At 45.0% G+C, this 26,988-nt stretch overlaps 1 protein-coding gene across 7 annotated transcripts in view; it reads right to left on the bottom strand.

Annotated features, from left to right (window-relative positions):
- Nucleotides 1–4,103: 4,103 nt before the first annotated feature.
- The window catches only part of BRD9 (bromodomain containing 9), a 1,136,180-nt gene continuing 1,113,295 nt past the window's right edge, over nt 4,104–26,988 (bottom strand). For all 7 annotated transcript variants that reach the window (XM_069620588.1, XM_069620585.1, XM_069620589.1 and 4 more), the window contains exon 17: nt 4,104–4,418. In XM_069620588.1, coding sequence (XP_069476689.1) covers nt 4,336–4,418 — 83 coding nt within the window. In that variant the 3' untranslated portion in view covers nt 4,104–4,335. The remainder of the gene's footprint in view (nt 4,419–26,988) is intronic.

Here is a 26,988-nt window from a genome sequence, read left to right as displayed (position 1 = left end):
CTATTGGGTGTATGTACGGTAGGAGATGGTGCAGTGCGAAGTTGTGTACTGTGGCCACACAGTGCAGTGTTTATGTAATGTAAGTATAGAAGAGGGTATGGTTGAAGTGCAGCTTACATGTGCTTGGTTACTGTGATGTGTGCACATTTAATGAAGTAGGCCCAATGTTGTGCGGCTGTTGTGAATAGGTTGCCAGTGACACAATACTTTGTGAATGGCAGTGGGTAGGGGTGGTGCGGGCTTTGGTATGTTTGTGGATTCTGCTAATTGGGATACTTTTCCGTGAATGGGTGTTATTTGGTGTGGGGGAGTTGGGTAGAAGTGGCGCTACGTATATTTGTGCATTATGGTAGGTGGCAAAATGGTGGTATGCATGGATCCATAGTGTTGTAGTGGGTGTGGAAATGGCTGCACTGTTGTGTGCATGGCTAAAGGTGTGGTGGGTGCGCCTCTGGATAATTGTGGATGCTGCAATCGTGTATTTTTTAGCAGAGGTTTCTGGTGGAGGTGCTTTGGAATGAAATGGGACGTGTACTGAGAGTGTGTAATGGTAAATATGAAGTGGTGTGCAAAAATGATATTGTGCTATGCAGAGGTTTTGTATGTGAATGCTGCATACGTGTTTGACAATTTGCCAGCACCCAACGGGGGAATGAAGCAAAAATGCTTGTGCAAAGGGAAGAAGTATTGTGTGTGCGTTACTGGGCTGTGGCCCTAACTGTGGATGGAAAAGCGCACATGCCACATTATGCCATTATGAGCATGGTGGAAATGGAATTGTGGGAAATAAGCAATTAGGTGTTTAGGGTGTGGTTGCCAGAAGGGTGGTACCAAATCGTCCCAATACTGTCTTGTGAGGTTGGTGGAGATCGGGAGACACACAGTGCTCATCGTCGGTGACACCATTGTGCACCATCTGCACAGGTGTTGCGTGCAAACAGGCGTTGCTGGTAATTTTGGATTGGAAGGAGTGCACGCTTTCTGTGGCTGTCAGGGTGACTGCAGTTTCGGCGGAATGGTTTGACTTTGCAGATATGTGGCCTCCGTCACGAACGTTGACTTTGTCGTCGTGCACTATGGAAGTCTACATTTGGGTTATATGTCGTGTGGACATTTAATCCGCCACGTGAAGAGGTTGCTGAATGCAGTGGTGCAGATTTTTCCTACTGCTAAGGTCGTTTTCTCATGCATAACACCAAGAGGAGTATGGGCCCATGACAGTGTAATTTGTCCCCAGCCAGAGGTCGCAAGGCGTGTTATAAACAGAATTATTCGTGATTTTATGCAGACTGCTGGCATGTTCTCCACCCATTAGGAGGTGATGAGGTTGCACAATATGCAGTGATTCCATAGAAATGGCATGTATTTGAGTGCCATTGGCAATGCTGTTTTCTTTTACACTGTGCATGAAACATTGAGCAGAATGTGGTAAAAAAGTGAGGAGAGGCAAACAAAAAAAGTTGTCTGCACACCTGTTAAAAAAAGAAAAAACCTTTATACATCTACGTCGGAAGTTCCAATCCCATTGTGAGGTTCATATTACTTACCCCGCCCCTGCCCCAACCCCCCCCCTCACTATCACGAAAAGGTTGCAGATTGTGCGGTACTTTTTAGGATTACACGTGCCACATCCTGGGTGGCCATGTGGATATATGCGGATGAAGAAAGCATACATAGTTTTACAGAACTTTGTAGTGGACGTGCTTTGGAATTGGCACGACATTTGTACTGTAAATGTGTGACGGTACATTTGAAGTGTTGTATAGGAGTGACAGTGTTGGATGATGGCGGCTTCGATGCAATTGGTGGATGCGTGTGTGCCTATTAACGCATTAGCCAATGTGGTAGTGCCGCAGGGAAGATTTTGCCAAGGGAAGAAGGACTCCTCCTGCTTTACTTTGGCACGGCCATGGCGCTACTTGTGGAAAGGCAGGTGCCACATTCTGCCCTTTTCACCATGCTGGCCAATGGAAATGGGTCTATGACATTTGGCCAATCAGGTGTTCAGGGTGTACGTGACAGGAAAGAGCACCAATAGGGAGAAGGACTCCTCCTGCTTCACTGGGGCGCGACCCTTGCGCTAGTTCAGAAAGCGCACGTGCCACCTTGTGCCCTTGTAAGCATGCTGGGCAATGGGAATGTGCCTGTCGGGATTATCCAATTAGCTTCTTAGGTTCCGCCTTACAGGAAGGGGAGGTAACAAATTGTTATTGTACTTCGTGCACTCAGACTGGTAGAAATGGAGAGACGCAGAGAGCTGTTACTGGGTGATGGCTTTGTGGTAGATTTGCAAGGTATGCCGAGGAAAAAGACTTAGATGGCGATTTCGGGTTGGAAGGATTGGAGGCATTGTGGTGCACTGTCGACGTCTGCAATTTCGGCATTGTCATTGACCTTTGCAAAGAAGTGGTCACTTCCGGGCCTTTTCACGTTGTCGTGCTACACTACAGATGTTATCAATGAGATTTGTGATGGCATCTTTGATGTCATGGGCGTTAGTCCTTGCAGTGCACACTGGTAATACAAGTTATGGTTGCTTACCTTACCATAACTGGCGAATTTCTGGGTTTTTCCGGTTTTACCTGTAACCATAATGTCCCTGTAACAACGTTTTTCCATTGAATTTCATAGGTTTTTGGTAGTGCAACTTAACCATAACGTCTCTTTAACACATTTTTTTAATTGCATATATATTACACACACACACACAAACATACTGAAAACCAATAGGCACAGAATCAGTAAAACGGTCCTGGTCTAAGGCAAGATGTCACACCTACACTCTGATAAATGTTGGTATCGAAAGTACAGCAGAAGCTCCATTGCCCAGACTATCCACAATCAGAAGGTGGAGTGGCGGGACAGAATATCAGTATTAAAAATAAACTGTCCAAACTATGTGATGAAACCAGTCTTAAAGGGTCAGATGCTTTGGCACTAGTGATTTATCATTCAGGGCACCGTCAACATAAAGACTGGACTAAGTCACATGTGTTTTTTATGGGAATCTTATGTGTTCTCCTTCCTTATTGCCAGTGAAAACTACTTGAAGGAATATACATCTCACAGAACATGATGTTGAACTACTGCAAGAACCTTATTTCCTAAATTAATCTGGTCTACTCTAGGGTGTGAGAAGCCTTACTAAAGGAGCCAGAAAAGGCATGTAACTTGCTGGAGCCCGGGAACTTTGCACATGTAATGATGCATCAGCAGAAAATCGTACCTTTTCCACGGTGGAATAAACCCTTCCTTGTACTACTTACTACAAACACAACTATCTAAGTACAGGAGCTGCCCCCACAAGCTGGGGCATATCTTTTGTCTGGCCTTTTATATCTCGATCAATATATTCCACATGACACTGCAGATACTTTTGTTTTCTTATGTAAAGTAAGGCATATATACATCCTAAGAGCACAAAAGGGATTACACATGATGCATCACGCTCTAAGGTTGCAGCCAAGGTAAGCACGACTGGTGAAATGTCTGGAAAGAACAAATCAACAAGGGTCAGTCAATTAGCAAAGAGGTTGGCTCATTTGTTTGCTCAGTACAATGTTCTTGAACTGCAATGGAGCGTTGATGTCAAAGACTTCCTTGTAGGTGATCAATTTTCCTAAAGCATAGGCAGCAGCCACTGCTTTTCTTTTAACAGGTGATTTCCCCGTCTGCAAACTGAGGGCTATACACTTGTGCTTGTCCCGCTAGGTCTCAATTGTGTAATTAACTTATGGAAAGTGTATTTTGGGCAGGGTTGGGTTAAATAATGAAATTAGCAATAAAGGATCTTAGTACTACATCTACATTTTCAAAACTACAATGTGGAACTATTTCACTCCAATTTTCTTATAGCGTTGCCTAAAGGTTTTAGATAAACATTAAAATGCTGTTTGTGTATCCTTCACCCTCCCTCAAATAAATGATTTTTAACTGAGGTGTAAAAAATCTAAAATGTAAAGCATTTCATAATTGCGTTTATATCCGGTTCTGTGGTTCAACATAGTTGAATTGTAAATATCCAAACACTGAAGCACAGTGAAATATAGGTTCTTCTCAATGCCACTGGTCTCCATAGATTAAATCTGAAGTAGAATAATGGATTATTGATCCATAGCAATGTTTTATTTGTGTAGTATCATAAAAACAAAGAATACATCCCAATAAGAAAAGTATTTCATGGAAATCAAACAAATATACAGCAAGGACAAATATAAAGTTAGCATACAAACTCGAAGTACAAAAATGTGATACACTAAAATATTTTGACCGGGCTACATACAATAGGAATGGTAAATCTATGAAATATAATAATCGACATACAATACATATTTATTATTGATTTGGAGAGTCAGGAGACTGGATAAATTCATAAGGGTCATGTACAGGTTCACCCATGCTGAGATGAGAAGGACTTCCTGTAGAAGGTGATAAAAGAAAAAAAAAATCAAATGAGAAAATAATTACAATGTGCGATCAAATACAAAGAAAATAATTTCTTTCAAATGGCATATTTGTCAAATAGTAAACAACGTGAGCAGGAGTCAGTCTTTGTACCCAGAGCAACAGCTGACCATGAACAAAATTATCAACCCCACTTTCAAGGAAAAGGTAACGTGCATAAATGTCTACACATTTTGTTGCAGTTTCTTAGAGATACCCACAGAGTAGGTGTCATCACCATTAATACAGGTCGGGTGTTTATGTTGGCAGAAAAGACCCATTTCTGGATAAAGTTCAATGCTATTTTGGTACAAAAACGACAATAAAAAATGTCTGCAAAGTGGATTGCTCAGTTCGAGCTACATATTGGGCATCATTTAGCAAGTAGAAAGTGGGCATCTTTTTTCAGTTAGTAAATACAACAGCCTGCTGCACTATTTTTCTTAATGCCAATCATAACTTCTCAGCACACATATTTGTAGAAGACATGCATGCTTCTGCTCCATGTGGTCCTTCACTTTTGTGATTCCATATTGTATTTGGCCTGATTTTTAACCACCAAAATGAACATTGAACTAAAAAATGTTTGCCGTTACGACAGTGACTTACAGCTTGCTGATGTGGACATTTGCGATTGCTCAACTAAAGAAAAACGGCCCCACCCCAAGAACAGAGCCAGCTAAATGTCCCATCTGAGACAGACGTCACAAAGATCCACCTGCCAGTGTCTCAAATGTTAACAGGCTGTGTTGCACTTTTACAGACTTAGTTACAAAGTATTTGAATCACTTTCGGCCTACAGCAAAGTTGTGCGTTTTACTACAGATGACCGAAGTGCTTCTTACAGAGGTCTGTGGCCGTGTCCAGGTACTGCACTAGCCACACAGCTGAAGCAGTGATGGAAAAAGTAACCCCCCAATCCATAAGCTAAATGTCTATTCATTTAATAAGTGGGTGGAGGTTGATGGGAGAAAACATGTGACAGGCTACAAACTATGTGGGTGGCACCACATTAAAATATCATGCTACGCAGTGGCATATTAAAATCCGAAGTTCACCTACATCTTAACAAAACAGTACACATCATTACTCCTAAATCCCGTCCCCTTTCCTCGATAGTGTATGGGTGTCCCCGTACGGGGACGAGACCGGAGCCTTTTGCACCGCAAAATACGTACTTTCCCTTTTAATTTTAATTTAGGCACAAGTAGGCGCAAGGATGCTTCGCCAGCAGTTTCCCTGCCTAGGGAAACTGCTGGAGAAGCTGGCCTTGCCCCAACTCAACTCGCACACTGAACTTGCCGGTGGCCTCCACGATCATCAATCTGGATTCCAAGCATCCAGAGGCACGGAAACTGATCTTCTGAACACCTGTGAAGAACTGCTCGCATCCCTGGACTCCAACTCCCCAGCTGTCGTCCTTCTACTTGATCTCTGTTCTGCCTTTGACACTATCAACCATTCCATCCTCATACAAATGCTCCACAATAACCTTGATATCCCAGAACATGCACTGCAATGGCTGACTTCTTTCCTAAAGGTGCCTGTTGCATCGGAACATTCCAACACATGGGGGATATGTAGGGTTAATTTTGTTCTAGCGCTCTGGGGTCAAATATCATGGTAGTAACAGTTTAACGCCATTCTCCTTGAGATTAACTGATTTAGAATATTTTGCCTTCCTAGTCCATGTATTATACAAGGCCAGCTCATCTACGGGCCTCCCAATAGCCTCCTCCCACTTGACCATACATGTTTGGGGTGAGTTGAACCTTTTAGAGTTAAGAATTGTATAGATGGATGATACCAGGCCTTTCGGTGGGTCCCCGATAAATAGGTCCTCAAATTGGGTAGGGTCCTATTTCACTTGAGCCGCCAGCTTTGTATTAGCGAGCCAATAAGTTGTATGTACTCATATCTATCAGCGTCTAATACCAAAAAGGCTTGTTTGCATTGCTTAAATGATATTGGTTGCTCATTATCAAAACATTGGCCCGCCCGAGTCAGACCCCCCCCCCCTCAATCCATCGGGTAAATCTCCTGGTGTCTTGTCCTGGGAGGGAGGGGAAATCCCAATTATTCCAGATTCCAGTGAGGGGGGAAGGAAAAGTGGCTGTTCCATACCTCCGGGCTGCCTTATCCCAATAACCGAAGGTTGACATGGTGGTTGGGAGTGCATTCCATTCTTTTTTTCTAGTTCTTGGGGAATGCCAACACCATTCATGTAAAGGACCACCTAAAGCGGATTGTTCTATAGATGCCCAGAAACTTCCTGAAATCGCTTTAACAGGGAGACTATATTGGGAAGTGTTTCTACTGTGTCCATCATATAAAAAAGCAAGTTGTCTGCATATAATGCAATCTTGTGTTGATACCCGGCCACCTCTAGGCCTTGTATGCTCGCTGTGGAGCGAACCACCCTCACGAGAGGTTCCATGGATAAGGCGAATAGGAGTGGGGATAGCGGGCATCCCTGCCGTGTACCTCTTCCCAGCGTTACTGGTTCAGATAATACACTGTTTAATTTAATGTGGGTAGATGGAAGTGTAAAATTTGCTAGCTCCCTTGGCATAAAATTGGTGCCAAAACCAAACCCTGTTAACACCTTGGACAAATAACCCCAATCAACCCAATCAAATGCTTTGTCGGCGTCAATTGATAATACCGACATTGCTTTCTTAAACCGCTGGGCCAACGCCATTACATCTATTGTGCGTTTTCTCCTCCGTTATAAATCTTGTCTGGTCTGCTCCAACCACTACCTGGAGCACAGAAGCCAGCCGGAGGGCTATCATCTTGGAATAAATGTGTGCATCGTAGTTAAGAACAGCAATTGGCTGGTATGAGGAGCATTGTGTAGGATCTTTGTCCAGCTTACCAATTAATGTTAGGACCGATTCGCCCATAGTAGACGCAATGGTGCCTGTATTTTTATTTATTTATTTTAATTCTTATTGCGTGCCACATGCCCGTGGGCCTCAGGGCGCACACAAAACAAAGACAAAACACACAAAATGACCAATAGAAGGGAGTTGAGGCCGTGGGGGGTTACTCCAGATTGAAAAGGTGAGTCTTTATGGCTTGCTTAAACAGGGAATAGTTTTGAATCTGTCGTATCCCAGCTGGTAGGGCATTCCAGAGGAGGGGGCCCTGGACATCATGGGTGGTGCCCCCAAATTTAGCTGTCTTAAATCTGGGGGGAATCAAGAAGAGTGGCAGTGGAAGAGCGAAGGTTTCTTCTGCGAAAGAGTTGAAAAGGAATGCTAATTGGGGTGCAAGTATGTTAAACATTTTATAGAAAAGGGCTGTAAAGCTGTCGGGTCCTGGGCGTGCGGCATCTTCAGACAAGGCGCCATCTTCTGTGGACTCCTCTCAATCAGAGCGCTATGCAGGGCTCAAGACCACATTTCCATAATTTGGCAGAGAGAACATCAAGTTCACAAACAAACACGGAAAGTGAGCCAGTGGGAAGGGAAGATTTGTCAAGTGGTCACGGTCCCTGCTACACCTTATACCCAACTTCCTCTAGTACTCTTAGGTACTCTGAGCCATGGATGCAGCCAAGCACATCAACTTGGACACCCTCAGGCAGTATGAATAACGCCACTAAAGAACTCCTCAAGAGCCAGAAGATCAAGCTGCTTCAAATTTGGGAAACAAGAAACACGATACTGATGAGGAAGAGGAGAAAGTCAATTTTCCTTCCTCTCTAAGATTTTTCACAAAAGGCTAGACAGGTTAGCATAATTTGTAGTGGTTCCTATACCTCCATAAGAGCAACCAGAAGCAGGAGGTTTAGCTCAGGTTCTAGCCCTTGAGACATCTTCTTGATCAGGCACTCCCTTGCACAAGGATGTCTTGGAAGTTACAAAAAACCTATGTGCAACCCCACACTCTTGCCAATCGATCAGTACAAAATTGGATGCCCGGTATATACAATTGGGCTCAGAAGGGCCTTTGTTGGCCTGGGACCCCCAACTGCATTCATCGGTTGTCGCTGCGACTTATCTTTATGCCAAGCCTGCTGTGGCTGGCTCATCGGGTCAGGCTACGTCTTCAGCAGTCCTTAACAGAGAGGATAAGCTTTTGGAGTTTTTTGAGAGGCATCACAGTTGTCCTACAAGGGTCACGTCAAATCCCTTGTACAATCGGAAGTCTCTGATCCATTGCTAGAGGAAAGCTAGGCCAAGGGAACCCGCATTCCCCGACGAGTGTGAACTGTGATCGTTGGCAAATGTGAACCCGACAGAGGGATGCTGAAAAAGCTGAAGAGAAAGAAACCCTGCTTTCTGATAAAACTGTTTGTTACTTCTAATCAGCAAACTTTCTAAGGCAACAGACTTTTGCAAGAAAGAGACTTGGCATTTGAAGGGGTTTTCGATATTGTTGAACTGAACTGTGGACCTTGTGCTGTGGAGGCCCAGGAGTGTGCTGTGCTTGCGATTCCCACCTTCTCCCGTGCTTCAAACGTAGGGAAGGGAGAAACAGCCATACCATCCCGACTTATCATTTTGTGAACACTTCTTTCTTTTGTGGTGAAAATTATCCCACACCCTTTTTTGTAACTAGTAGTAAGGAATGGCAATAGTTTTTTTTCCGTATAGGCCCTTTTTATTTGACAAGACACTTCTAGGACTGCCTTATTAGTATTTGATGGTTGTAACTTGCTCCCATCTTAGATTTAGATTAGGCGTTTATGTCACCCATTATTTAGTTCAATAAACACCCTTGAACTGTGATCACGTGTGTCTGTCTTTACTGTTGCCACCATGAGTTCCTTAGATATGGTGTCAGAGTGGGATGTGACTCAATTGAAACAAATCGGGGAACCCTCCAATTTCAGAAACTTAGTCAACGAGCTTCTAAACCTTCTGTTGCCACAAAATAATCGATAGATATAGCAGTAAGGAAGCTGTCATTCCCCCTGGGAAAAGAGGGATTATTCCTACTGATTTGGTTCCGATACCCCCTCCAGGGTGTTACATCAGGTTGGCCTCAAAATCTAGCCTAGCACGGAAGTTCGGTATAGATGTTTTAGCCGGCGTCATTGATCCGACTTCCGAGGAGACGTAAAGGTTCTCGCACAAAACAAAGTCTCATTTGAAGTACATCCTGGGGATAAAATTGCTCAAGGAATTTTGGAAAGGGCACTATTCCAGGGCTTTCAACAACAAACTAGACAAAATGAAAAGAGGTGCATTGGGCTTTGGGAAAGCTGATAAAACTTCTGACCTTGAAGGCACAAAGGGAGAGGGACCCACCATCTATCCGGATCTAGCCTTTGCCCAGCGAAATGATCCCGCTCCCGCTGAGACCATCCTACAACCTATTCTGGAAGGAGAAGGTATAGAAACAGGAAGCCCCTTTTTCTTCTTAAACAGGAACACTCATTTTACCGGGACACATTGGGACAAATGAAAACCGAAGTGCATATCAGTGGGAGGTTTTACTGGCCAGGTCCACGCCGATAAAAAGACCTTTATCCAGACCTGTCAAATATGTCACAAAACTAGCAACAAGTCCCCCCCCACCTGGCTCTTTGAATTCTTTACCCATCATAGAAGTCCCTTTTTCAAGAATCAGAATGGACTTTGTTGGACTTCTAGAAATATCCTGATTAGGCAACAAGTATGTCCTAGTGATTGTTGATTATGCCAGTAAATACCCTGAAGCATTCCCAATGTGAAATAATACCACCCAGCAAATCCTTAAACACATCCTACCATATTTTTCCAGGGTTGGCTTTCCCTAGGAAAAGTGACCAATCAGGTTACAAATTTTATGAGTAAGGCTCAAAGGCTCAAAGAGCTACTCCATATTACCACCTTTATTTGGAGTGAGGAAACCCCTACAGTCCTCTACAGGATTTTCCCCTTTCGATTTACTTTATGGCTGAGAACCCAGAGAGGTCCTAGACATGCTCTGGGAAATCTGGGAAGAACGAGAAGAGGCACCCATCTCGCAAACCGCTACCCGAATGCGAGAACATATGAGACTTGTCTGAGATATTGTCAGCACTCATATGGAAAAGCCCCAAAGTCGCCAGAAATCTAACTACGATAAGAACGTAAGCTTGAGATCACTTTCTATAGGGAAGAAAGTATTGATCCTATTACCCACCCCCGAAAACAAGCTTGTTTCTAAGTGGCATGTGCCCTATGAAATAGTAGAACGAACGGCAACCTGCACTTATAAAGTAGCTCAAGCAGACCAAAAAAAGATGGTCCATTTATACCACATAAATCTCCTAAAGGAGTGGAAGGAGAACCCGTCGGCAACCCATGTCAAAGTACTATCTTGTTTCATTCCAGAAGATAGACAACTTTGAACAAATCCCTCCTGAGTTGTCTGCCCAAAAACAGGAAGGTCTAAGAGATTTAATCACATCCTTCCCTGATGTATTATCAGACAAACCAGGGAGGATAAAAGGCATCTACCACTTCATTAGAATACCTAAGGGAAAAGTGGTACATTTAAAACCCTATTGACTCCCAGAAACCCGTAAACAGATAGTGGTTGATGAAGTAAACAAAAAGCTGCAAGCTAATATTATAGAGCCCTCGTCAAGCCCATGGTCCTCACTTATCGTGTTGGTCAAAAACTCTGACCGTTCCTGGAGGTTCTGTATAGATTTCCGTCAAGTCGACGCGATATCCGATTTCGATGCATATCCCATGCCACGCTTCGATGACCTAATTGATAAACTCGGAGCAGCCACCTTTCTATATACCATAGATTTAAAAAAAGGATACTGGAGGGTACCAGTGTATGGGCCAGATAAATAAAAAAGACAGCATTTTCAACCCCCTTAGGACTATTTCAATTTAAAGTCCTGCCCTTCTGTCATGCACGGTGCAACAGCCACATTCCAACGACTAATGGATACAATCTTACATCCCTATTCCGACTTTTGTGGAGCTTACATTAATGATATCGTCATTTATAGTAAAACCTGGGAAGACCACCTTTTCCACCTTCATACTATAATGAGAGTCCTCAGACAAGCTGGCCCAACTACTAATCCATCTAAATGCAGATTGGCACCATCAGCCGTAAAATATCTTGGCTTTTTTGTAGGGAACAGGAACGTACATCCCCAACATGAGAAAGTGAGAGACGTCCTAGATACACCTACACCCAAAACTAAAAAGGGATCATAGAGCTTTTCTAGGGTTAGTACGATATAACCGCAGATTTATCCCCAATTTTTCAGACAAAACAGCGAGGCTGACCGATAAATTTAAGAATGCTGAACCCAAGAAACTTTAGTGGTCTGAAGAGGATGATATATGCTATAACAACTTAAAGCAAACTCTGTGCAAGACCCAATCATCAAGGTAGTAGACTTCTCCAAAGACTTTATATTGCAGACGGACGCCTCCCTTACTGGGTTAGGAGTAGTCCTGTCTCAAGTTTGCGATGGATTAGAACATCCCATTCTCTTAACAAGCCGTAAACTCTTCCCACGTGAAATTACCCTGTACTGGAATTGGAGGCCCTTGCCATCAAGTGGGCCACTATCCATCTTAGATACTACCTCTTGGAAAGAAAATGTACATTAGTCACAATCATCCCCCCCCCTAGTTTGGATTAGCCAATGCAAAGACTCAACAAACCCACATGCCATGCAACGCTTTCTAGACCTGCAGCCCTACTGCTTTATGGTGGAACACCGGAAAGGGAAAGACCAGGGGAATGTAGATTAACTGTCCCATTTTCCCTGTGAAGCAGATGCGGCTACATTGCATGGAGGAAGGGTATGTGAGAAACCTGAAGGTATCTCGCCCGCTGGTCACATGCGATCTGCCGCCCAGGCGGCCCGTACACAGCCATCGCTATTGGATCCCCTTCCTGGTGATGGACCAGTGGGGTAGGATCACCTGGGCGAGGGGTCTTCGGGGAGCAGAAGTGTGACACCGAGGTTTGAGACGTGGTATCCCCTTCCCTATAACAACTTTTCCCCATCCTACCCTGTAGGATATTTAGAAGCTCTACATCCCCTTGTCCCACACAAACACTTGCTTACATGGTAACAGACAACAGACTAACACCAGAGCCGTTTATCTGACATGTTCGAACACTCGGGTCAGGTAATTGAAAATAACCACGCACACCTGATGGCCCTTTACCTTCCCCACAGGGATAAAAGGCAGAGCACGAAAGCGCACTTTGAACAAGGCCGAACACACGAGGAGACAGCTACACCAAACCGGCAGTACAAAAGGGAGAAGAAAAGCGGTGAGACCTGCAAGGACGAGCGGTGAGACCTGCAAGGACGACAAAGGGGAATTGCCCTTGGCATTTTCAACTCCGACCCATGAAGCCTCCAGAAGGGAAAAAGTAAGACCGGGAGTTACAGCTGGCGTGCAGAACAGAAGTCAATGGTACACGGGGGCCTCCCACATTCATAACGCAGACAGAGAGGCAAGCTGGCTACCGTGGTACTATCCTTGACTCCAGAGAACTAAGAAGCCAACGGGTTCAGCACAGCCGCTGAGTCGGAGGAAGCGGATATCAAACCAAACTGTTTTAAGCCCAAGGTTGCGAGTAGCAAAAGTTTGAACACAAGAAGAAAGGACTTTGCCAGATGGGCGCTCATTCGAAAAGCTCTGACCGGGACCTGTTTTTTGAAACTACAACAGCCAGAAGGCCCTAGGAAAGGGTGGTGGGAGGCATCCGAGTGGTCCTACAAATCCCTTGTAAAATTGAAAGTCTCTGCCCCGTTGCTAGAGGAAAGCTAGACGAAGGGAACCCGCTTTCCACCATTAGTGTGAACTGTGATAGTTGGCAAATGTAAACCCGACAGAGGGATGCCGAAAGGAAGCTAAAGAGAAAGAAACCCCGCTTTCTGATACAACGGAGCAATACATAAACTATGTAGAAGAAAGGCTGTAGTGAACCCGACAGAGGGAGGCCCGTTTTTGCAAGAAAGGATCTGAGCCCGGCAGAGGGAGATCCCAGGGGCGAAGAGCAGTCACCCAAGGATTGCAATAAGGGATCCAAGCCAAGCAGGGGGAGATCCCAAGGGCCAAAAGCAATCGCCCAGAGAACTTTTGTTTGTTTGCTACTTCTAATCAGCAAACCTTCTGAGGCAAGAGACTTTTGTAGGAAAGAGACTTAGCCTTTGAATGGGGTTTTGATATCGTTGAATTGAACTGTGAACCTTGTGCTGTCCAAGCCCAGGAGTGTGCTGAGAACGAGACTCCTGCCTTGTCCCGTGCTTCAAACGTAGGGAAGGGAGAAACAGCCATACCATCCCGACTTATCATTTTGTGAACACTTCTTTCTTTGCTGGTGAACATTATCCCACACTCTTTTTTGTAACTAGTAGTAAGGATTGGCAATAGTTTTTTTTTAGTATAGCCCTTTTTATTTGACAAGACGCCTCTAGGATGGTTTTATTATTATTTAATGGTCGAAGCTTGCTCCCATTTTAGATTTCGGTTTAGATTAGGCATTAATCTCACCCATCATAAAGTTCAATAAACACCCTTGAACTGTAATCACTTGTGTCTGTCTTTACTGTTGCCACCAAGAGTTCCTTACATTACCAAGCCGGCTCTCAAAGTCGTTTTCCACAGACTCAACCCAGATTAGAAGAAAGATCAAGATCCTTTGGGGGTTTTAGAAGCTTCCAAGAAAGAAGCCCGATAGGTTGCCTAGTACTCGGACAGAAGCAGCAGAGAACAGCAGAGAACTAACCCTAAAGGATTCCCTCCCACCCCCCCCACACCCTCCTTATCATCAGTTTCAGAGACAAAGAAACCATGATATAACTGTCCGGGTCCACAAATCTCCTGTAGGTGGCAGAGTAGCTCCGCACAAGGATCAGTGGTGTGACCATTTTGTAGACTGCTGGTTAATTTCAGTCGTTTCCAAAGCTTTTTGTCTCCCTGTCCCTTTTCCTCTCCCAGGATCCCCCCGCTCATACAGATAGGATCGCCAACACTTCTCAAGGAAGTGGAGGGCTTAATGGAATTCCAAGTTGACGAAAGAGACCATGTGCAAGACAGGGGCAAGGAATTTTATTCCAGGATCACAAGAGGAACCATACAGGCCTGAGGGTTGTGTTAGACCCATCTTCCTCAACCTTTACTCCTAGAAAAATTCAAGATGGTGACCCCCCAGCTCAGATTGCAGAGTCCCTTTGCACGGGAGACTGGCTATGTGCCTTGGACCTGAATGGCGCTTACATATATATATATATACCAATTTGGCATCCCCATCAACAATACCTCAGATTTTCGATCATGGGGAAACATTTCCAATACAAAGTCTTCTCATTTGGTCTAAATTCTACGCCAAGTCTTCACAGAAATGTTAAACGCGATAGCCAGCTTTGTTGAGAAACAGGGGGTCAGCATGTCTACCCCTATTATAATGATGATTGGCTCATCGGGACGGAGTCTCCCCAAGAAGCAACACATACCCTACAAGCCTTAATCAACATACCTTTCGACTTGGAGATTCCCTTAAGTGAATTCTGCATGCCAGAATATTCTCACTCCGGAGAGGAGGAAGGATATGTTGGCAGCAGTGAAGCATTTCTTAGCAAAGGACTGCATGACAGTGTGGTCACGTGGTATCTACACCTGTTGGGTCTCCTTGCTACTTGCATTCTCTCAGTACCAGCAGCAAGGCTCAAAATGAGGAGGCTGCAACTTAATTTAGCAATGTGTTGGGATCAGGAGACAACCTCGATGTTTTACGTAAACAAACAGGGTAGGACAAAATCCCAGTCCCTTTGCAAACGAGCCCTCCAGTTGTGGGAGTGGGCGATAGAACAGGGGTTATGGCTTCAGGCGGCTCATTTACCAGGTCAGAACAATGCAGAAGCAGACAGGCTCAGCAGACTCAAGAATGAGCTGCTACATACAAGGAGGCGCAGTGCTTCATCCAAACCCACAACTGATAACCCTAGCAGCTTGGTGCCTGAAAAGCTAACATTAGCACATCTAAAGTTGTCTGAAGACAATACGGACATTATTCTGAAAGCTAGTTAGGACTCCACTAGGTCCCAGTACAGGAGCAACTGGACAAGGTGCTATTGATCCCCTAAACTGGGTATCAGGAAATAATATCCCTATATATATGGTTGCCATATATAATGTCACCGGGAAAAGGTTGTGGCGAGATTATATAGGTGACCATATATATAGGAACAGGGACAGGCAGGGATTGCAGGGGTGTCCCACAAAAAACTGCAATTTTTCCACAATTGTTTTGCATGGCGATATTTTTGAGGGGACATTATTAGATGGAACCCTAAACTGTATGCTGGCTAATGTCTTAACATTTTCACCTTACCTAAGGCGTTCAGGTGTACAGGTAGACACGTGCAGGATGCATCTAGCTGCCATAGAAACTCATAGGAACTCAGCAGAGAATTTTCTTCTTCAGGGTTCATCAGATTATTTCCCCCAGTCAGAAAGCCTCTCCCCCCTAGGATCTCAATGTTCTTTTAGCAGCTCTAGCTCATAAACCATTTGAGCCTATGGCCTCTATAGACATTACATTTGTGACTCTAAAGTCAGTTTTGATAGTGGCATTAACATCAGCAAGAAGGTTTAGCGAAATTCTAGCGCTAGCAGCATCTGAACCATACACAACATTCCACAAAGACGAGGTGATTTTACGCACTCACCCAACCATTTTGCCTAAAGTTGTATCTGAACTTCACATATACCAAGATTTTGCACTAACCACATTATTTTCTAACCTGCAGCCACAGGCCGACAAGGTCTTGCACTGTCTTGACGCCGGACAAGCTTTAAAATTCTATTCAAGCAACTCCAACGCATTCAAAAACGGAGGCTTTCTTTGTAGCCAGGCAAGCAAGCCTCTGATGCATTGATTGCTAGATGAATGGTGTCATGTATAGAAGAAGCCTACAAAGTGCAGGGCAAGACTCCTCCTGAAGGTATTAGAGCACATCTAGGTAAGAGCAAAAGCAACAGCAGTCACATTTCAGTGGCACATAGCATCTGATGTAATCTGAAAAGCAGCAACGTGGTCAACCCCTTTGGGTTTCTGTCGTCACTACTGTCTGGATGTCAGTTCACGCGAAGATGCAGCATTTAGCCAGGCAGTACTCATGTGTTTACTTGAAACTTCTCAATGCATCTCCCATAAGTTTATGTTGTGGTGGAATCGCCCATAGAGTATAGAGGAAAAGGGACGGGACGTAAGACTAAGAAAATGTTACTCACTCTAATGACTACTGTATTCCTAGTCCATAGTTTCCTTTCCTCAATATGCCCCAACCCGCCACCTCCAATCTAGTTAGAGGAGCTCTTCTCGATGCACGTTTTTGGAGACTGAGGTGTGCCGGGGTCAGTGTGCATGGCTGTGCCTACGTGTGCTTAAATTCAAATTTAAAGGGGAAGTGCATATTTTGCAGTTCAAAAGGCTCCGGTCCTGTCCCAGTGTGCAGACGACCATACAGTATGGCGGGAAGGGGACTATGGACTAGGAGCACAGTAGTCACTATGGTGAGCAACTTTTTTTTTTCCTCTTTATTTAGTTTTCTTCCACAAACATTAAATAAGTGAATATAAAAAACAAGTAATTATACATATCTTATTCTATAATATCTCAAAAAGGTAGCAGGCGCTCCTCTCCAGAAAGAACATGGCATGATAACCTGTTCTGAGATGAGAGTTTGCAGCACACGCTTTTTGCTCACTGTACCTTTCACAGATGGGAAATATCCATTTGCATATCAGTCTTTGTCCCACCCACATGGGGAGTCCAGCACCAAAATGCTATGGCAATTCCTCTCTGAACAAGAGTACCAAAAGCAACCCCATACACGTGTTTCAACCTTGTTGGGCCTCATCAGTGAGGTGAAGCTTTGCCTCTCTGAGCACAGTGAGCAGGGAGTCCACGTCTGGTTGCCCCCAGGTAACTCAGGGTGACCAACCCCAAGTTCCTTGCTAATATTTCAAAAAGGTAGCAGGCACTCCTCCTCTCCAGAAAGAACATGGCATGATAACCTGTTCTGAGATGAGAGTTTGCAGCACACGCTTTTGGCTCAGTGTGCCTTTCACAGAGGGGAAATATCCATTTGCATATCAGTCTTTGTCCCGCCCACATGGGGAGTCCAGCACCGAAATGCTAATGCAATTCCTCTCTGAACAAGAGTACCAAAAGCAACCCCATACACGTGTTTCAGCCTTCTTGGGCCTCATCAGTGAGATGAAACTTTGCCTCTCTGAGCGCAGGGAGTCCACGTCTGGTTGCCCCCAGGTAACTCAGGGTGACCAACCCCAAGTTCCTTGCTAATATTTCAAAAAGGTAGCAGGCGCTCCTCTCCAGAAAGAACGTGGCATGATAACCTTTTCTGAGATGAGAGTTTGCAGCACACGCTTTTGGCTCACTGTACCTTTCACAGATGGGAAATATCCATTTGCATTTCAGTCTTTGTACTGCCCATGTGGGCGGGACAAAGACTGATATGCAAATGGTTATTTCCCATCTGTGAAAGGTACAGTGAGCAAAACGCGTGTGCTGCAAACTCTCATCTCAGGACAGGTTATCATGTTCTTTCTGGAGAGGAGCGCCTGCTACCTTTTTTGAAATATTCTATAATATCTGTATAAAACATAAACCTAATAAAAACCCATCCTTGAATCCCAATAAATCCGACACAACATAACAAAACTCACACGACAAAACATACACCCCATCATTCCCCCCACCTAATATCAAACCCCCGAATAACTCTTACGAAAGTACCATACCCCAACCTTCACATTACCCATACAAATCATTAAAGGGTCCCCATCTTTCTACATATTCACCCTCCCGATTGAGATTTCTCAAAGTGCAAAAGTGTTTGTATGTCCATCAGCCAGTTCTCAAGTTGTGGCTTTTTCCTAGTTTTCCGCACTTTCATAATTTGTTTAATTGCCATCAATACAGCCCTAGCAATCCAATATGAAGAGTCACAAGCACTTTCACATCTGCCTTCACTCAAAAGAAACAGAACTGCCATAAAACTTCTTGGAAATGAAATATTCTCCACCACATCAATCCAATATCTTCCCTCCAAAAGCCCACCACCCTCCTACATTCCCAAAGCATGTGTGACAAGGTTCCCCTCATATGATGACAGCCCCAGCAAAGACCATTATCCATCAAACCCTTGGGCACATCCTCTCTGGCATCGAATATACACAACCCAATACCCGTTGGGGAACATAGCGCAAACTCAGATCCATTTTAGCCTTTACTGCCACCCTCCCAACACTATGCCATACTTTAACTGACAAATCGCTCCCCAATTCCAAAGCCCAGGCCAGGTGCAACTTCTCCCACGACTCCTTCATGCACCTCTCGATAGGCATTAGCTTAATGTACGTAGACGCCATACGAGGCGGAGTGTCAAACATTTCACATATATTGGGTTTACTGTTCATCAGCACACCAAACATCTGTTGCCTTTCAGGCAACAACTGTACTAAAGATCTATACCTTCCATATTCTCCAATACCCAATCCATTTTTAAAAAAGATTTTTTATTGATTTTATTCAACCAAACAGAAAAATACAAACCAAACACGCAGTGCACATATCAACAGATCAATTGTTCATTACTTATTATCGGTCACTGCTCCCCACATCCCACCCCCATTTATGAGCCTATTTATTCCACACACACTGTATCTGCCGCCCGTGGTGGGGTCTCCCTTTCTGTGGATTCTGTCAGGTCTTGTATTGTTCCAAACAATTCCGCTATTAATGATTTCCATGCCATCAGGGTTCCCGCCTCCTCTTCCCAATACCCAATCCATATTGCACAACTAGATCAACTGAGTAACTTTTTCTAATCACTACTTCTATTCGGTTTGTTTTTCTGCCATTGCGGGAGTGAACATTAACATTATCAACCATGTACAGTCTCAATACATCACAATCAGGCTGAGGAACTCAAAATGGTGTCTGCTGATAAAGACATAACATGGTTAACAGCTTAAACCTTCCATTGCTTCGAGGGGAGGAAAAACTGATGGTCACAATAGGCAGCTGCATATTTTGGATGTATCCAAATTTGCACTTTCCAATGTATGGTCATTTGAGAGTTTTGTTAGGATTTGCCTGCAGTCCTGCTACTGGGCAGCAGGGCAAAGGTGGCTTTTTAATAAGTGAAATCCATATTTGTCTCCTAAGTTAATGTTACCTTTGCAAGCCACCTGTTTTGTCTTGTACCGGGTCATACCTTTTAAAAAAAATATCTTTATATATTGGTCTACTGGCAAGATAAGTTGCTACCCGCCAGCCACACCATTAAAAAGAGACAGCAGCCCAAACCGTAATGGGTAACTGCTTTCAGCTCAAGCATTTGTTTGTTGGGGCTGAAAAGTAAGAGCAGTAGATGCCACAATCTTAAAGCACAGTAACAAGCAGTGATCTCAACTTGTGCCAAAGGTTTAGCACACCAACTTTCCAATTATTCTACTCATGTTTTCTCAGTGTTGTGTGATAATACTACCAGTTAGATCCATTTTCTAAGTTTTTTCAGAAGGCCTATAATAAGTAACTATTTTTATACTGGACTGTCGAAATTGAATTATTGTGGGGCCTTATTGAGAGCCCCTGAACCCCACTCTCGCTCTCCTGGGACAAAGCCTTGACTGCTCATCTAGGTATCCTGATTGGGATTTGGCTAACATCTCAGGGCTCCCTGTTCATCATAACTAGGGCAGTCTCCTAAAATCTGTCCACTCCGGCCAGATTAAAGAAATCTTTCTTAACAGGGACCAGCACAGATTTGCCACATAGAGACGGGAGGAAAGCAACCAATCTGGTCTGATCGCTTTTAACTCCAGCAAATTGATGTGCTCCCAAAACTCCTGTGCAGACCAAAGATTGCTCACCGTCTGCTCTTGTAGGTGAGCGCCCGAGCCCTTCACAGACGCATATGTGACTAAAGTCAGTTGTGGATAAGGTTGTCGAAACTATGCAACCGTCAGCACGTTGTCCCTCAAGACCACCATTCCAGGTCCCTGGACACCTTGCAGAGACCAGAGGAAGATCTGAGCTGCATTGCTGAAATATTAAAGACAGCTAGCAACTGGGAAGCCACTGCACCAGCCTCATGTGTAGCCGAGCCTCCAACACTACCAGCATGCAGGAGGTCATAAGACCTAGCAAGCGCAGAAAAGCATTTTTTCCTGTGGTTGGAAGACACCCATCTTCAAGATGTTCACCACTCTATGCTCGGGCAGGAAGGCCAGGCCTAGTAGAGTGCTCATGTACGTACTGATGAATCAGAGGGACTTGGACGGCCAGACCAGAGACTTCCTGAATTTGAGGGAGAAACTCAAGATGTCCAACAGGCTGCATGTACGTTACAGGTATACCAACGTCTGGTCTGGGGAGCGATCCCAGATGAGCCAATCGCACATATAGGAAAAATATAAATGTCTTCTCTTCTGAGGTGAACTCCAACCACTGCCAGAAGCTTGGTGAAGACCCTGGGCACCGAAGAAATGCAGAACGGCAAGACCTTAAGTTGGTAGTGGCCGTTTCACACTTGGAATTTCCATGTGTCGATCCATGTTTCCTGTGGATCGGCACATGGAAGTATGCATCCTAGAGATCCAGGGAAACCAGCCAATCCGGCAGGTGCATGAAGGACCTGGGCTAGGTCCTTGCATAAGAACAAGTACAAAAGCCTCAGATCCAGGATAGGATGGAGACTCCCGTCCTCCTTCGGCACCAGAAAATAGGTTGAATACAAGCCCTTGCCTTGTTCCAAACAGGGTACCCGTTCTATGACCCCTGTAAGGGGGGGAACTGTACCTGCTTGCCAGAGGAAGCTTGACCTCTTCCTTTATGGATGTACGGGGTGAAGGGGTAAAAGACCCTGTCTGCTGGATTAGCAGGCTGTTATGCTGAACAGCCAGTCTCAGTAATTTTGCAGTCACCTTTGCGGATTAGAATATTTGTAGAGATGAATCGCCCTTCGTACCGAACCGCTTGTTGCCGCCAAATGGCATGTCCAGGAGCTTTTCCTAGACATCCTAGGCAAAACCTGATGTCTTCATGTATGAGAATCTCCTATCAACAGTACTGGTGGACATCATTCTAGCTACACAGTCTACTGTGTCCAGGCCTGAATGAAGGATCTGGAGGGAGGTCTCCTTGCCATCCTTCACAAGGGCCTCAAAAACATTACGTATTTCACCCTCTAGTATTTGCTGTGCCGCCTCTGAGTTGATGGACCAAAGGTCAAACAAAAATGTGCCCAGGGCTCAGGAGACATTGATGCATTGGAGGCCAAGGCTTGCTCATCCAAGAACCTTCCTACCCCATGCATCCAGTTTTCTACTCTCCCTGTCTGGGGACAGAGAAGGGAAAGAAGTAGTCTTCAGGGTAATGGTGGCAGCTTGCTTGGCTAACCTCTCCAGAGATGCATGGGCGGACAGGAACAGCAGGTCCAAGTGTGGTGGTCTTTGCTTTTTTGCTAGATCCGGTTTACAGTTGGAGCGGAGGCCGGTTTGGACCACAGCTCAAAGACAGGCACCTCTACTGCTTGGTTGAATGGCAGTGGAGTCTCTTTTTTATTGGACCTTCATCCAAGATGTCTGTCAGTTCACACTGCACCATGGGCCGGGAGGGAATCAGTCACTGAAAAGCAGCCGGAGGCTTGGCCCAGGTAGGGACTGGGAGCAAGTGCATATCTGGTGAGGTGCCCAGGCCACTTGTGTACTGCAAGCCTGCAGCAATATCCACCAAGTCACCATCATCTCCATAAAACTCCTCTGTGAAAGTCCCTAACTTCCCTAGGATGAAGAAGTTTCAAAACAAAGTGAATCTGCTCCTCTTCCTGGTCATAAATGTCCTTCAAGCAAGACATGAATGTACTGTTCGGGAGCGGGGTGTTTGCTTTAGGAATTCCGGCATTACCAACGTCGATTGGCGGAAGGGCTAGTTGAGGTCGGAGGACCTGCGTCCGAAGACTGAGCGGGCCGGATTTTGTCCATCTTCAGCATGGTCAGACCCAAAGGCACACAACCATGATGGACTCCATTGGAGCGCAGGGCACCGGGGCCTTAACAAAGATGTCTAGCATCTTAAGTCTGAAGGCCACCGATTCCTGGAGCGCAGGGCACCGGGGCCTTGACAAAGATGTCTAGCATCTTAAGTCTGAAGGCCACCGATTCCTCTGGGGTAGAGGATTGGGTCAAGAATGGTACCTGAAGAGCCTGGTCATCTGGGGAGTCCATGGAGAGGTGTCTCCTCTTCTTTGGAATGCAAAAAGAATGGTGCCTCACAGAACGGCCTGGAGCACGAGACCTCTTGCAGAACATCTTTTTCTTTTTGTCTTTGCGGATCCGAGACCATCCTTCCATGAGACGACAGATGCCATGCGACCTTGAAAGAGTCCGCTTGTCAGCCTTCTCCATTTGGAGGAAGGTGAATAGTTTTGTTTCCTGTTCACGAAGGCTCTTGAGGTGCCATCGACTGATACGACGCAAGCAATCTTGCATGTCATGCCCCTCACCAAGCTAATAAAGACAGATACAATGAGGATCCAAGACTGACATCGGAGGTTGATGCAGGGTTTAAACCCCAAAGACTTTGATGGATTCTGTATATCTTCAAAGAATGACAAAACAAGAAAGACTTTAAAGAAGTGGTGTTCCTAAAGTGAGCAGAGTGCATGGAAAAAAGGAACGAAGATAATGGGGCGCAGCATCTCAATATGTATTGGCCTGATGTCATCTCCGGCGTGGGGCTGTAGATGCGTCGGGCAGAAGGGCGCTGAGCCCCATTTCAGTGGAAATGTTTCTGAAAAGCAGCTATGATGAGAGATATATATCAAAGATGAAGAAGCCATGGGAGGAAGGAATGACAGTTACTATGGTGCCACTCTAGGTTGTTATAATGAATGTATACATTCCGATTCATTTATTGTTTCTTAGACAATAGTTTAATTATTATTGTTTTTCTGTTTCATTGTGTATTACATTCATGTGAAGTTGAATGCTCAGTTGTACAATTTATGCCCTTTTTAGTTCTAACTGTGGTAGTCAAATCCTCTTTTCACTTTGTCAGGCAATACATTATATTGCACTATATCAATGTCCAGATCCCTTTCCACCTCCATTTCTTCAGGTATAATCCCACTGTAGGTAAAGGGTGTGCCTGGCCATAATCTGACTTTTGCAATATGATGTCTAACAGAACCCAAGTAAAGAATTACAACTGCAATGCTTCCTGTTACCCCAAATACCCAACATGAATCTACCCTACAATTTGTTTTGTGATATTACAGTTATCAAAGAAGCACTAAGCGCAAACCTATTAAATATAAATTAACTCTGATAAATGCAGTAATCTTTTTTTTTGTTCATGTACATTTTTATTAAACATATTCATACAAGAAATCCACAGATATTCACACAAATATGACTCCAAGATCCCTCCTTGCCACAATCTCTCCAACACATAGGCAGTGCCATGGATATTATTTATCCTGACTAGTGTTAGGTGCCACTGAATGACATGCATTACTTACCGTAAAAGCATTTCTGATGGTTTTATCTGCTTAGATTCACATGCTGTGCATATGGTCCCACATCCAGTGGTAACCGCAGAGTATTGCATCTTGTCTTTCTAGAATCTAAAGGGGACGTTGACATGGGCGTGCCTGTAACACCAGCCCTACGTGACGTGTAGTGTACCCAAGATTCCTCACGCGTCGAGGTACCTCCGATTGTATTTTTTCTGCCGAGAGGGAGCCTTGTGACTATCGTGAGCGAGTACCGAAAAGAGAGAAAGTAGTAAGACGTCTATGTTCCTTCCATCCAAGCGGGGAGGAAGGGTGGGCGCATGTGAATCTAAGCAGATACAACCATCAGAAATGCTTTTACGGTAAGTAATGCATGTCTTCTGATGTTTGTTAATCTGCTTAGAATCACATGCTGTGCATAGACTAGCGAGCAGTACCCGGATTTGGAGGTGGGTTGTGAGAAGGAACAGTAGTGAAAAGATGTCTTAGTACTGCCTGTCCAGCCTGAGAATCAGACCTAGAATGAGTGTCTAGGCAATAGTGTTTTGTAAAGGTGTGTACGGAATTCCAGGTTGCCGCTTTGCAAATGGACTCAAGAGAGACATTTGCAATGAATGCTATGGACGCCCCAGTGCCACGAGTAGAATGTGCTCTAGGCTTGAAGGACCGCTCTCTCTTAGCAAGACTGTAGCAGAGTGTGATGCATTTGACAATCCATCTAGATATAGTGGATTTGGAGATTGCGTCGTCTTCTCTTCCTGCCGCCACTGAAAAGAAAAACTGATTCATTTTTCTTAGTGGTCAAGTTCTTTCCATGTAGAACATGACAGCTCTGCGTACATCCAGTGTGTGCAGGGTTCTTTCTCCCAGACTTGAAGGATTTTGAAAGAACATTGGTTGTTCTATCGACTGGTTCACATGGAACTTGGAGATGAATTTAGGTGTGAACCTAGGGTGAGTGCGTAGAACCACCTTATCTTTGTGAACTGTTACAAAGGGATCTAGGACAGAGCGCTTGTAGTTCACTTACTCTCCAAATGGAGGTAATAGCTATTAAAAAAGCAGTCTTATAGGTGAGGTCTTTAAGACTTGCTTTGTGCATGGGCTCGAAAGGACCCCCCATGAGCCTAGTCAACACCACGTTTTGGTCCCATCCAGGAGCCGGGTTAGAAATGGGAGGGTGAATTCTTTTCACTCCCTCCATGAAAGCTTTAATAACTGGTATCTTCCACCATGACACTTTCTGTTGTGATGTAGTGTAGGCTGAAAGCGCAGCTAAGTGCACCTTTATGGAGTTAAAGACCGGTCCGGAGTCAAGCAAATGAGTTAGGTACTAAACAATGTGTGTGGGAGAGCAGTTAATCGGGTTAATGCTCTTTGAGTTGCACCATATAACAAACCGTCTCCATTTACTGGAAAAGCAATACCTAGTGTTCGGATTTCTTGCTTCCCTGTCCATACATCTCTGAGGGAGGTGCAGGTGCCCAAACTCTATGACATCAGGAGGCAGGCTGATAAGTTCAATGTCTGCAGGCCTGGGTGAAGTTTCTCCCCCTCTGTCTTGCGACAACATGTTGTACAGGCAAAGCAGTCTGACTGGAGGAGCTAGGGACATCTCCATCAGATGAGCAAACCAGGGTTGGCGGGCCCACATGGGGGGCCACCAGTATCATCGTGAATGGTTCCTGGTGCATCATGTGCACAATCTTGTTGAGAAGGGGAGTCAGGGGAAAAGCGCAGACAAATTTCCCTGACCATGTTATCCAGAGTCCTTTCCCCTTGGAACGGTTCTGGGGGTACCTGGAGGTGTAATCTTGGTATTGAACGTCCTCCAGAGTTGTGAAAAAATCGATCTCTGGGAAGCCCCATTCTGCGAAAACATTGGAGACAATGTCTCTGCGTAATCGCCATTCGTATATTCGTACTCCTTGGGCAACGGGAAGTCTCTGCTGAGTACGCCTGCCAGAAGATTGAGTTCCCCTGGAACACGTTGTGATAGCAGGAACATGTTGCGTTTGAGAGCCCACTTCCAAATGTTCTGGGACAGTTTGGACAGACCTGGAGAGTGAGTGCCCCCTTGTTTGTTCAGATAGTACATGGCCGTGGTGCTGTCTGTGAGGATCAGTATTGTCTTCCCCTGCAGTTGTGTCTGAAAAGCTTTTAGTGCTTTGAACACTGCCAACAGGTTTATGTGGTTGGATGCTATGTCTGACAACTAAACTCTGTGCGCTGTCTGTTGAAGCAGGTGAGCTCCCCACCCTGTAAGCGACGTGTCTGTAGTTAGAGTGGCTTCCACTGCGAGGGTGGTGAAGGATTTCCCCTTCAAGAGGTTGCCCCTCGACCACCACTGCAGCGAGAGAACGAGGGCCGGCGAGACAACCACTAGATCGTCCCACTGTCCGCTGGACGGACACCACTGGCTGTTGAGCCACTCTTGCATTGGGCGCATGCGCAAACGTGCGTGAGGAACCAAGTAGATACATGACGCCATCATTCCTAGCAGTCGCATAGCTTTGCGTACCGTCACCTCTCGACTGGCTACATACTGAGGGATTTGAAACAGCATGTTTTGGACCCTCTCGTTGGAGGGGAAGACAAGGCCGTCCTTTGTTCGAATTAGAGCCCCTAGGAACTGTTTGACTTGACTGGGGTCTATCGTCTTTTGGGTATTTGACAGACATGTTTTGTAAGAGTCCCCTGTTATGAGCCAGTCGTCGAGGTAAGGATAGACCGGGATGGATTGCCTGCGCAGATGTGCTGCTGCCACCTTTAGTAAATACCCTTGGTACAGAGGCTATGCCGAAGGATAGTACCTTGAACTGATGATGCTTGTCTTGTATCATTAATTGGAGGTATTTTCTGTGAGCTGTCAACATTGAAATATGAAAGTATGCATCTGTCATGTCCAGTGTTTCCATGTAATCCCGCTGTGAAAGCAGTGGAATTATTTCCTGCAGAGTAACCATGCAGAACTTTTGTGGCTTTACAAATTTGTTCGCTGGGCGCAGATCTAAAACAGGGCG

Source organism: Ambystoma mexicanum, chromosome 5q (assembly GCF_040938575.1).
Source record: "Ambystoma mexicanum isolate Mex_15411 chromosome 5q, UKY_AmexF1_1, whole genome shotgun sequence".
NCBI classification, from domain to species: Eukaryota; Metazoa; Chordata; class Amphibia; order Caudata; family Ambystomatidae; genus Ambystoma; species Ambystoma mexicanum.
Note: the sequence above shows the minus strand (reverse complement) of the source record. Positions and strands in the feature narration are given on the sequence as shown.